This window comes from Phascolarctos cinereus, unplaced genomic scaffold (assembly GCF_003287225.1).
Source record: "Phascolarctos cinereus isolate Bilbo 61053 unplaced genomic scaffold, phaCin_HiC Scaffold_2;HRSCAF=192, whole genome shotgun sequence".
Lineage (NCBI taxonomy): Eukaryota > Metazoa > Chordata > Mammalia > Diprotodontia > Phascolarctidae > Phascolarctos > Phascolarctos cinereus.
The window spans coordinates 83,072,536-83,085,647 of record NW_027555625.1 but is presented as its reverse complement, the minus strand read 5'-3'; the positions used below and the strand labels follow the sequence as shown (position 1 = coordinate 83,085,647).

Genomic DNA, 13,112 nt, shown 5'->3' with positions numbered 1-13,112 from the left:
TCACAGCTTTACCCCTAAATATATAGATCGGATCAGGTTGTTCTATGAGACTTTTTCATTCCACAAACTTCACCAAAGATTTGTCCAACATGACACCTAAAACCATGAGTTGAAATGAAGAATCAAAACTGCTTCTGCAACTGATGTTGCTGTCAGGTGCACAATTACTTACAAACTACAAGCTTAAGCTTTTCAGTCCCATTTGAACCTACGGCTCATGGTGTTAACTGAGAAACACAAAGCACCCGTTCCACAAGAACACTGGCTGTGGAGTCAGAGGCTTTGGTTCAAATCTGCAGCTGAGACCTGCTCCCTGGGCAGCATGGACCTGCCAGTTCATCTCCTAGGGCCTCAGTGTCTCCATCTGCAAAATGAGAGCGTTGGACCTGGTGGCTCTGAGTTCTCTTGCTCTCGATCTGTGAACCTTGGATTGCCCTAGTTGTCTGTACATTACTGTTTACCAACATTTATCTGCCTGGCTTAGTTAAGTATATTGCTTAGGCATTTGTATAAAATTATACCTCTTGAGCATTCTGGTATTTTTCAGATTTGGGAAAGTGCCTTCTAATATAACCAAGACTAGGTGTCCCCAATCCCTTGATCACGAAGCCAGACCTAGCTGTGTCTGGAAGACATCCTTACAGCTCCTTTTCTTCTCAAAATACTAAGGAGCTAAAGGAAGAGAGAGAGAGCCATATTTGGCAGCTTGCAGCAACAACCAACACTCACAAGGTAACCATTGTTCTCAAGAAGAGCGTAGTGCAAAGAGAAACTAGTCACTTCTCACAAAGAAAGTCCACGGCCCAGATCTTGAATATAGTCATTTCCTTTCTATTCTATATGTATAAATGTTCAGATGTATAATAATTCTCAAACTTAGCTTTCTTGGTTCTACCTTTCCTCCTGTCTGTCATGCTGAGTGTTGAAGAAGAATTATTTAAGTTAGCTTCTGATTCCATGAAGAGACAGAGAGTTACAAGGGAAAAATTGGGAAATCTGGACTCTAGTAACAGCAGCTGCCACTCATGGCAATAGGCAGGAGGCTTTGAGAGTAATCATACCCCTTTTCATACAGGTGGTGCCTGGAAACCAATTGGTTAGAAAATCCACATTTAATCAATTAAATTTCTTTGACTAGAACAGAGGCTTTACTTTAAATTGGGGTTTTTTCCCTCAATATAAAGGTGTTTTTTAATCAATGTTTTACTAACAAAACATTTCATTACTTTAAAGTTTGTTATTATGTTGATAGGAATACCTTATGTGTAAAAAAATAGCTTTATTTTAAAATACTTTTCATATAAGTTTGATTTATTTTATTTCACAAGTTTGGAGTTTTTCCTTAAGAAAATATAACTATCCTAGCTAGTAAATAAAAGATTTTAAATATTATTTAAAATCAGCACTATTTTCTGCTCTGTAGCTATTTTATTTTGAGTCTCCAGTGTATACCCAGGACAGATCAGAAAGTCATTCAGGACTATTTTCAGCTATTTAATTCCTAAGCAGATTACACTTTCTTTTTGAATACATAGGTACTATTGCATGTAGGCTAGACAGAAGTATTTTTTCCTCCCTTACAAGGCATTTGGATGGTATCATCTCTTTATTCATACATACAAATGTTTTCTTGATAATTTAGTAGTTGTGCTTTAGAACATTCCGTTTTGTCTTAATGTTTATGGTGCTTCTTCATGCTGTTTTGTTGAATTTTAAAGTATGTGTTTTCTTATTTCATTATACTAGTTTAATTTTATGCATGAGATCAAGATCTCAGTTTTAAAATTTGAAAGTAACTTTGATCAACTTTGGGCAAGTCACTTAACTTCTCAGTCTTAGTTTCCTCACCTGTAAAATGAGGGGGTTGGAGTAGATTACTTTAGGTGGCTCTCTAAATCTATCATCCATAAGCATGATTCTATTTTTCTAGAAAGCCCAAAGTCCTAGTTTCTTTTTTTTTAAATTTTAAATGGCAGACAAAATATAACAGGAATATAAACATTCCTAGATTCAGCACCCAAAATAGATGACATTGGCGTTTTGGGGATTTCTTATCAATGATGAAAATAAGAGAAATGGTAGGAATGTTGCTCAGGATATCTGCTTCAGTATTCTGTTTAGGATTTTTTTAAATGGTACCTTTATGTAGAACAGGTGTTTAGGTAGAAAAGAAAAGACTTTAAATGTAATTACAGGGGCAATACAACTAAAATGTAACTTGACACGAAATTAAATTTAGAACCAACACAAATAGAAGTATTATAGTTGTCAAAATACTGTTTTAATGTTTCATTACTTATCTTAGCAATGATGCTGATTTTCAGAAAACAAAGGCTTCCCAGAATGTTCTAAATCCTTAGACTGTTGATTTGTACTAAAATTTAGCAAATTAAAAAATATTACCAGATATTTTATTTTAATGACTTGACTTACTTGAAGTACAGATCTAAATTTTTTCCCCAAGTTTTTTTGTTTGTTTGTTTTTTATTTTTGCTAACATCACAGCTGCTACAGGCCTGAATATTAAGCATCAGAATTTTAATGGAAAAGGTTTGAAACATAGCAGTTCAAAACTACAGTAGATTTCAAAAAAAATGTAAAAGTAGGTCTGTTTTCCCTCACAGTAGGTTTTATTTGGGGATATGGGGTTTTTCCCCCCTAAAACTATAACTGTGATTTTATTGTTTAGGGAGGTCTTGGGGAGGGTCCCCCTCTACCAATGCAGTTCAGCCCTTGCTTTGCAACTTAAAATCTTAGAAATTGGCTTGGGTACAGAAACTCAGCTTTGTCCATGCCACCCATAAAGGTGCAGCTAGATTATTTTCAGCGCAAATGAAAAGAAATAATTGCACCTGCCATATGTACATATACAAATGTGTATATATATGTATATATTTATAAATATTTTTATTAGTGAAAGGCCTTTCCCCAATTTGTTGCAAGCCCCTAACTGCAGATACAGTTTTAAATGTGCTGCTTTTGCCGTTTAGTAGGTGAAATGTGTGAAACTCATTGCTGCTGTTTGAAAACACTTTTTTAACCACTGCATACACCTCTTTGTAATTTTAATGGTGGTATGCCTCAATAAATTTTACACATAGCCTGAGAAGATTTACAGCAACTGATGTCTTATTGCCAGAAGTTAAAGATAGAGAGAAGGATTATAAAATATGGCTTCTCTCTCTCAAGCACAGCAGAAGTTCCATCTACTGTCTGTTTTCTTTCCCACAGCTTTGCAAAGGAAAAAAAATTCAAAGCATTGAATGAAAACGGCCTCTGTCTAGACTCTGGCCATAGATATAAATGTCTGGCTATAGTACAACATATTGCAAGGGCTATTGTAAAGAGATGAGAGTCTTTCATTCCAGATTTTCCATTTATCTTCCCAAGTCAACTAAACTGCTGTGTGGAGCAGTTGTGGTTGATTTTTTTTTCCTTTTTAGTATTTTCAGTTTCCTTCTCCTCATAGCCTTTTTTTCATTGGTGGGTTCCTGTTCAGATTACCAGGATCCTTTCCACCCTTCAGTTTTTTAACTTGCTTTTTCCATTATTCTTGCATTTTGTAGCTCTTCTTCAATGTTTGTTATGGCTGTGATGTCTACAACAATAGGAGGGGAAACAGTGAAGGGCTGCAACTCAGACTCGTCAGGTAGGCGAGAGAGCTGCTAATATTCAGAAAATGTTTCAATAACTAAAAAGCTAGGAATAGTTGGATCCTTATGAGGAGTCCAAATTTGGGAAACTTGGGTTTGTTTTTGTGCTATTTTATTTTTGAATTCTTTGCATTTTACTTTTTATAGATTTTTAAAATCTGTAGACCTTTTACCTTTGTCTATCCCCATTGATGCAACTGACTTTAAAATATTTCCAAACAAACAAACAAAAAAAGCAACCCATATTATTCCCTCCTCAAAGAGAAGGGTCAAGTATTATTTATACTTATTTACATCTTTGAAAATAAGCTTGAGATTTAGAAATATAGTTAATTTTTTTAACTTACCTTCTGCTTGTTTTATGGTGATTTCTTTAATAAAATGTGTAAATTCTGCTAATTCCTTTTTAAAAAGAAAAAATAATGAAATCCACTTTGTCATCTTATTTATATAGCCAAAAATAGTACTAAGTTTTGGTGTTCAGGTCTAAATAATTATCTCAAGTCTGGGAAAAAGCAATATTTGTTTATATGCCTAAGGATTTAATTAACATTATTTGTCAGCATTTTGCTGTTGCTATATTTGGGGACACTGTTTAATTCAGAGTCTCTAGTGACTTTGACAAGGATTAAAGATTTTTAAATGTGTCTGTTTAGTAGAATTGCTTTCAAAAAAGACTATGTAAAATGTAAAATACTGTAATTCAGCAAAATCCAAGTTACCTCTTTGCTCTTATGGGTAAATTACATTGCTTGAAATAGTGTCTGTTTTGAATAGAATTTTTAGGATCTTATAAATGTCCTTATAGCCAGACTTGCCAAATAATTTTTAATGTAGTATTTTCTCCCTTTTGATAATTCCTATGTATATAATATGTGTTTAATTATATTTATGTGGCTATATACATGCATATAACATATAGAGAGAAGTTACAAAACACTTTGTTCACAATGGCCAAGTAGACAGTAAAAATATTCAGATGAGGAAATGAAGGTTCATAAGATAAATCACTTGCTTAAAGATACCTAGCTAGTAAGTATTGGAGTACTTTGAATAAATTTTTGTTAGCTATGTAATGTAAGATTGTTATTTAAGTATAGTGTTCAGTATATTGTCATATAATCTAGAATTGCCGTTTATTGAATAACAAGATCATATTTACTCATGGCACTCAAAAGATAGGTACATGTAGAGTCTCCACCTTAAAAATTATTTCCTTACTGCTTCATGTAGGAGTAGGAATTAATACAGTTTTTAAATTATTTTTTTAATTAATGTGTTACTATAGATTAGTAAAAGTTTTTGCCAACATTTTTTTTCATATTTATTACATGGAGTTAGAAACATTTTTACTCATTGCTATACAAAGGAAAATTTGTTTTTGATGAGATTTCTTTTTAACTCAGTAACCATGTTTAAATTTCATCATCCTCTCCCACAGATTCTTAGGTAAGCTGTTGTCAATGAGAAAAAATTAAACTAGTTGGGTAGGGAGTTTTATATACTACATCATCTCTTTTGAGGCTTATAACATCTCTGTCAAGTAGAGAGTACAATTGTTATTGTCACTGTTTAACATTGTTAGTGACAGAGAGAGAAATAAAAGCAAGGTCTTCTAACTTTTCAGTGTTCCTACCCCTCTACATGCTGCTCCCTTTTTCTAGAGTCACTGTACTCCTACTAATGTAGACCAAGATCTCATACTGAAGGTCCTCAGTGCCTCCCTCCCTATTTCTGTTTATCTTTATGGTGGTTCTTTAAAATGACTTTTAAACTTAAACTTAATACTAATATTTAATACTAAATGGCAATTACAATTACTTAAACATTTCTGCAGTGACATCACTATCTTTCCAGTCATCCAGGTTCAAAACTTTGTAGTCATCCCCACCTATTCTTTCCCCCTTCCCTCCACATCCAGTCTACTGGTAAGTCATCAATTCTACTGCCACAACTCGAATCTATGCCCTTCTCTATATTTACATGGATATCACCCTGTAAATGCTAACCTGGATTATAGCCTTCTAATTTGTTTGCCTGCATCCAGTTCCTCCACATGGCTGCCAAATCTGTTCCTAAATCACATCTGTCCTTCCTCTCTTCTCCCTGCTTGAGAAGCATTAGTGGCTCTACTGACTTCTCTATGTGATACCTTAGGCACCTCTCAGTCTTTCTCCAGCCTGTCTTTCCAGACTGATTTTACATGGTTCCTCTCATGGACTCTGTGTTCTAGAATGTGTACTCTGCTTTTGGAGCATTGAATTCTGCTCTTCATCTCCCACCTTAGTTCAGGCTATCAGCAGGGAGCTTATTAGCAACTTCACCATTTCAGCTCATGTCACCTCTTACAAGAAGTTTTCCCTGATCATTAGTATTTTGTCTTGCCTACTTGTTTATGTATTGATACCTAAGGTTCTTGAGGGCAGGTACAGCAGCTGGTACCATGTCATCTACAAACATGAACATCTAGAAAATAACACCGTCTTCAGAGAAACCTTCTTCAATTTGAACTCTGCATTGTATCTCCTTCATTACAGGGAAGAACACAAGCATACATAATGATGTATGTACATATGTTGGCAAGCACATATGTTCCTATTTTGTTTTGGTTTTTTTACTTCTCCTTGATGTTAATGACATTAGGTCATTGATCAGAGTTTTTTCTGTTATGTCTTTTAATGAATATTGAATGATTTTGGTGTATGGATTGCAAATGCCTTATATGAAAAGAGCTTTATCAAATAAAAAATGTTTTCATAATCGGTAAGCCGTAAAAGAATGAAATCTTATATTTTCTTTGGGGGGGAAGTTGTGATCATTTTAATTAAAAGAATTATTATGTTAAAATAAGGACTCAGAAGGACCCTATTTAGCATGCAGATATCATTCTTTCTCCTCTACAATTATTTGTATGTAGTCCAAGCTAGTATCTATTATGTGTAATTGATATTTTTGTGATTGTTCTGGGGATAAAAACCAGATTTGTTTCATGGAGCCCATGTAATCATAACATTCCATTTCATGTTTCTTCATTTGCTTCTGTCCAGTGGGATCAGATTTTGGAACAAATTTGGACACATTTCCAACGGGCAGAAAATATGTTCAATCAGCTAGAAATATTTCATACTCTCAGGGGGAGAATTTAATTAATTTTTTTTCCCCTCAGACTATAAAGCTCAGTTGTTAGGGTGTTTTTTTTCATTAATAGAATTTTAGTTGTAATTCTGAGTATGTTATGTTAGAAAAATGGTTCATTTAGGTAGAAGGCCATTAATTCTGTTGCATTCTGAACAAGCTTAAAAAGTTGATCAGATACTAAAGGCAGGCTTGGATCAATGAAATTTTTATATTTGTCTAAACAAAAACATGTTGTTTTTCACAACCTCCATAATATCACCCATCCTCCCTGAATCACTTGAAAATAGGTGCAAGCTACCATGTAACTGATGAAAGAAATAGTTATTATTTACTCATTTATTTTTTTCTTAGGAGATATGTATCATTTTCCCCTGCCCTTCCCATTAGAATACAAACTTCCTTATGAAATATTTTTGATTATTCACTTGCATTTAGCTTCTTATTGTTTTTCTTTACTCCTGTATTTATATTTCAGAGTTTCTCCTCTGTTTTTTTTATTAGGAATGCTAGAAGTTCTCTATTTCATTAAAGGTCCATTTTTCCCCCCTGTAGGATTATATACTTAATTTGGGGGAGTAAGTTATTCTTGCTTCTAAGCCTATGTAGTTTGTCTTCTGGAATATCATATTCTCTTCTTTTAAAGTAGTAGTTGCTATATCTTGCATAAGCCTAACTAGTTTCTTGATACTTGAGCTCTTTTTATCTAAGTGGTTATAGTATTTTTCCTTTGACCCAGAAAATCTGGATTTTGGTTATCTTTTCCTGGGAGTTTTCATTTGGGCCTTTGTTTCAGGAGGTGATCTTTGCCCTCTTGTTCTAATATGTCCTCTGATGATGATATGATTCTTTTGTTATTTTATGAAAATGAGATCATTTTCTTTCATAATGTGTTGAAATATGCTATCCATTTTTTTGGCATAGTTTTCAGGTTGCCCAATGATTCTTAAATTAACTTTCTTTTATTTTCTAGGTCAGTTTTTTTGGTTGTTGGGTTTTTTTGGGTTTTTTTGGTATGAGATACCTTATATTTTCTTCTATTTTAATATTTCTTCTTGTCTCATGGAGTATTCAGCTTTTGTTTGGATCCATTCTAATTTTCAGAGTGTGTTACTTGAGTAAGGTTTTGTACCTGCTGTGCTAAGCAGTATCAACTTATATGTTTTTCTTATTTCTTAATTTTTATAGCTAAATAAAATTCCATTACATTTTTCTATTATGGTTTATTGAGCCCTACAGATGGAAACCCAATTTTTTTCCTTGTTTTTAATTACTCCAACAAGTACTGTTTTGTTTAATTTGGTGTATATATGGTTTATGTCATACATTTCTTTTCTCTTGTCACCTCTTGGTATATTTATCTGTAATGACATTATTAGGTCAATAGGTATAAACACTTCAGTAACTTTTCTCCAGTAATTGCAAGTATCCTTTTCTTTATCTTTTTTTTTTAACAACTATTTAAATATGGTCTTAGCTGGCTATTTCTCATTACTTACTTTTAACAAACAGAGCACTATTTTCTTAAATATTTCCATTACTACTTTTTAGTTGCAAAGGTGAGTTAAAAGTGGCTCCCTTAACTGGTAAAAAATATTGGTCATCTCCACAAAGCACTTGGATTTCCATTGAGTTTTGGAATATAATTCCATAGGCAATTTCAATCTAATCTCTCATATAGAAATATCAGGCTGTTTGGTTATTTTAAAAATATTTTTAACCTATTGCATTTGTTTAATTGGAGTATTACTGTTTATTGAACAAGGTTATTAAACAGTACTTATGAAAACATAGTGTTAAATATCACTGTGGTAACAAGAGGGGATGCATATCTGTTGAGGTCTCATTTACCTGTTAGTTGCCACAGGTTGTTTCCTTAGCAACAACTGCTAGCCTTTTGGCGATTGTTATCTTGAATCATTAACCTGTACTCATATCCAGGTTACTCCATCTGTGTTAAGTAAAAGAAGGAAGAGAACAAAGATGATTTTCAAAAACACCTGTGTTGCTTCTAGAAGTGATTGCTTATTAGTTTGAAATTTGTTTTTAGAAGCATGCTTAATGCTATGAAGGTAAAAATGTCATTTTATACAATTTAATCACCATTCTTTTGTGGATTTTTATTAGATTTTGCTATTAAGGGTTTTTTAAGGTTTTAACATTTTTAGAAATAGTGATTGTTTACATAATTTAGTGAATTATGTGTTAAAAGGTAGCTACATTTCTCATGCACTTTGAGTTCTTTTAAGACTAGTAGATGAAATTGTTTGAATGTCCTTTATTGTTCTATTTTTATCATGATAGGATATGATGAGATTTTGATTATTTTTCTATGAATCTTACAATACTTAGCAGTTTTAACTTTTTTTTAATGAGTAAAATAAAAAACAGGAATAAAACATTTTCTTATATTGTGCTTCATTGTTGTTCTCACTTTCAAATTGAACACCTGTGCTCTGGTAGACTTGGCTATCATTCAGTTTTATTTCTGAACAATTAAATTTTGAAATGATTATTTTTTCCCATTGATGCATTGTGATGTTCAGAACTTTGTGCTTTGTTTTAGATTCATTTCATTGTTGGTTCTTATATTGTCTTTGAAAATTTGATGAGGTAGTAAGTAAAGCTTTGTTCATCTCCCAAAATTCTTAATGCCCCCATGTGAAAGGAACGAAGAGCACAGAATGATAGGATTAGAAATTAGTCTATTTCAAGTGCCAGCTCTTCAATCAGCCCTCCTATAAAGTTGCTAAAATAAGAGAAAACAGATCTTGAATATACTTTGATATCAGGCTTTCCTTAACTTGGATGGCAGCAGTGAAAAACATCTAAGTGAGTAAAAGGTATTTAATTGGCTTTCTGCAATGCATGTACTATAGTTTTTCCTCTTCACTTTTTTTCTTTTTTGGTGGAAAATCGTATGTTGAGAAGTAGCTTGCCTATATGCTAACTGACAATATCATCATAGGATATCCCTTCCCCATAAATACTAGGTAGATATATGAAAGCAGTTTCTTTATTGTTATCAAAGCAAACAATCTGTTGAAATCAAATGGATTAAACTTCTCAGTAGGGCTTGGAAGTATATAGTCTTGTTTGGAAAATGCTGACTTTGTTAGTGAACATAGAAGACATATACATACATGTGCATGTATACTCACATATTTATATAACTGAAAGTTGTAGATCATTACTTTAGAATATTGAAATATAATTAATAGGTTCTTTTTTTTCTATTTGACCATTAATTTTACAGATACCATCTGGAGCATTTCAATATTTTATATATTATAGTAAGAAAAAAATTTACCTTTGCAGATTATTGTGATAAATTGTCAACTAATATTTATTAAGTGCCTAAAATGTGTCAGGCACTGTGCTAAATGCTGGGGATACAAAAAAAGGCAAAAAGTGATACCTTCTCTCAAAGAGCTCACAGTCTAATGAGGAATAAATCATGCAAATAAATATTTACAAATAAGATAACATACAATTTAGATTAAATGAAGGTGGTCTCAGAAGGAAGACTTCTTGAAGAATATAGGACTTTGGGTGAGACTTGAAGGAAGTTAGGAAGCAGAGATATGGAGGGAGAGCATCCCAGGCTCAGGGAACAGCCAGTGAAACACTCTTACATTCAGAAGATGGAGTGTCATGTGAGAGGAATAGCAAGGAGGCCAGTGTCATTGGATCATAGAGTACATGGAAGGGGGGAAGGTATAAGAAGAATGAAAAGGTAGGAGAACCATTGTGTGGAATTATTTTTTAAAAGTTATTTCTCACTCTTTCTCACCCTCAATATCCAATCAGTTGTTGAGTTTTGTCATTTCCACTTCCATAACATCTCTCATATACTTCCCTTTCTTTTGACAAAATTACTTTTAAAAAATGATTGGTCTTTAGCTCACATGGTTAAACTTTTTCAAAAAAACCCTTTTTGTTCTTACTATGCTAAGGAAAAATAGAGAATGCATGTCATCTTCATCCTTGAAGATAATAAATTGTTGTTTTGTCTACAATTGTTCTCCTGGTTCAGATTTGTTTTGTTTTGCTTTTTTAACTTTACAGCAGCTAGAAGAAAAGAGTGAAGACCAAGAAGACAAAGAATGTTTGAAACAAGCAATAACAGCTTTGCTTAACCTTCAGAGCAGTATGGAAAGAATATGTTCCAAGAGTCTTGCAAAACGGAGACTGAGGTAAGCGTTTCCATTTTTTTTCCTGCTTTCCACCCTGAATACTGTGCTATAAATTCAGAGTTCCAAGTTTCCTCCTCAAGTAAACAATAAGGAAAATAGTTCTAGTGACAAGTTTAGTCTTTGAGAGGAAGTGACATCAAAGCCAAGAGAATACGTTATTGTTTGAAAAAGCTTTCATATTTGTGTGTTTTCCCTGTGTGCTCCCAGTCAGGACTCCTGAGAGCTAACTGGTGAGCGCAAGGACAAGCAGAACTTAACTCGTAGGTAGAATTTTTTCAATGTTTCATTGTTTTGTCAAAGTAAAATGCATAGCATCTTTTTAAAAATAAATTTTAGCACTCAAAATCCAGAATCAATGTACTGTTTTTTCATATTTCATAAAGATATGTTATATTTCTGCAGAAATCTGTGCTGTATGTGTTGTTAGATTCTAATAAAAAAATTATTAGTTACTTATTTAACAGCTAAGATTGAAATAATTACTCTAAAATAGATCACTGTATTGAAAGAAACTAGTAATTTCCTTTGTTGTGTTGTCTTAATTGTAAACCTTAATAATTCTACAGTACTAACTGATTTTTGGGAACAGATAAATACCTGTAAGCTTAATTCATGGGGACTCCTTATCAGTATAAGTTTTTATAATATATTTTAAGATTCACTTTCTGGGTCCCTTTTTTGTAAATATGTACCATGGGTTATGTTTCTTTATGTACTAATGATGCTTTCCTTTTTCCCAGCGAATCTGCATGTAGATTTTATAGCCAACAGATGAAGGGGAAACAACTAGCAATAAAGAAAATGAATGAGATTCAGAAGAACATTGATGGCTGGGAAGGAAAAGACATTGGGCAGTGTTGCAATGAGTTTATCATGGAAGGAACTCTCACACGTGTAGGTGCCAAACATGAGAGACACATATTTCTCTTTGATGGCCTGATGATTTGTTGTAAATCAAATCATGGTCAGCCAAGACTTCCTGGTGCTAGCAATGCTGAGTATCGTCTCAAAGAGAAGTTTTTTATGCGCAAGGTACAAATCAATGATAAAGATGACACTAATGAATACAAACATGCCTTTGAAATCATCTTAAAAGATGAAAATAGTGTTATATTTTCTGCTAAGTCAGCTGAGGAGAAAAACAAACTGGATGGCAGCACTGATATCATTACAGTACCGCAGTACATTGGAAAGGATGCTGGACGCTACGATGTTGCAGGAGGAGAAGGAGGAGCAGATGAGGCTGCCAAGTTCTGATCTTTATAGATTTGCAGAACCAGACTCTGAAGAAAACATAGTCTTTGAAGAAAACATGCAACCCAAATCTGGAATTCCAATCATCAAAGCCGGAACCGTTATCAAACTTATAGAGCGACTCACCTACCATATGTATGCTGGTAAGTGGCCCAGAAAACCCAGAATAGCAAGTTGCCTTGGTCTTCCTCTTTGACATCACCATCCCTAAAATAAGAAAATACATGATCTCATGATTTCAGAAATTTTTGTTGTTCCAGTTTACCTATGATTATCCTTCCATAGCACTATACTTTGTTTAACAACAGTACCTTTCAGATAGAGTCATGTTTCACAATTTTCAGAATGTTTTGACTTTTTATTTGATCTCCACAATAACCCTGTTGGGTAGATGGTATCTATATATTGAAAACTAGGAAGCTGAGGCTTAGGGAGATGGTAGTGTTCCCCCCTTTGACAGAACCAGTAAGTGGCATAGCTCAGACTATATGCAGTAATGTAATCCATTTCCATCAAATATATGTTCTGTTTTTTTCTTTTTCCCTCCTTTCCTCATTGTTAGTACTAAAAAATAAAAAATGAAAAAAGATGTTTTAATATGTTTTCACATGAATTAATGTATATAGCATTTTCATTATGAAAATTGCAATGATAGTAGAAATAATTGTTTAAGGGAAAAGTGTTTCTCAATTTTTGTTCTTTAAATCTAGAAATTCTGAAAGAAATTTATATTTTTAATGTTTCCTGTGCATTAAATTGAAGTCTTTAGTTTTCTGAGCACTGCACTATGAAGTCTGACATTTTGCAGATACAATGAGTAACATTACTTTTTAATAGTGTTTTCTATAATAATATTGATATAATTAGTAAATAT

General features: G+C 33.2%; 1 protein-coding gene across 1 annotated transcript in view; it reads left to right on the top strand.

The window, feature by feature from the left end:
* The window catches only part of SOS1 (SOS Ras/Rac guanine nucleotide exchange factor 1), a 186,146-nt gene that overhangs the window by 100,098 nt on the left and 72,936 nt on the right, over positions 1–13,112 (top strand). The window contains 3 exon segments of the mRNA XM_020976979.1: positions 10,857–10,984; positions 11,725–12,127; positions 12,129–12,381. Of these exon segments, the coding sequence (XP_020832638.1) occupies positions 10,857–10,984; positions 11,725–12,127; positions 12,129–12,381 (784 nt within the window).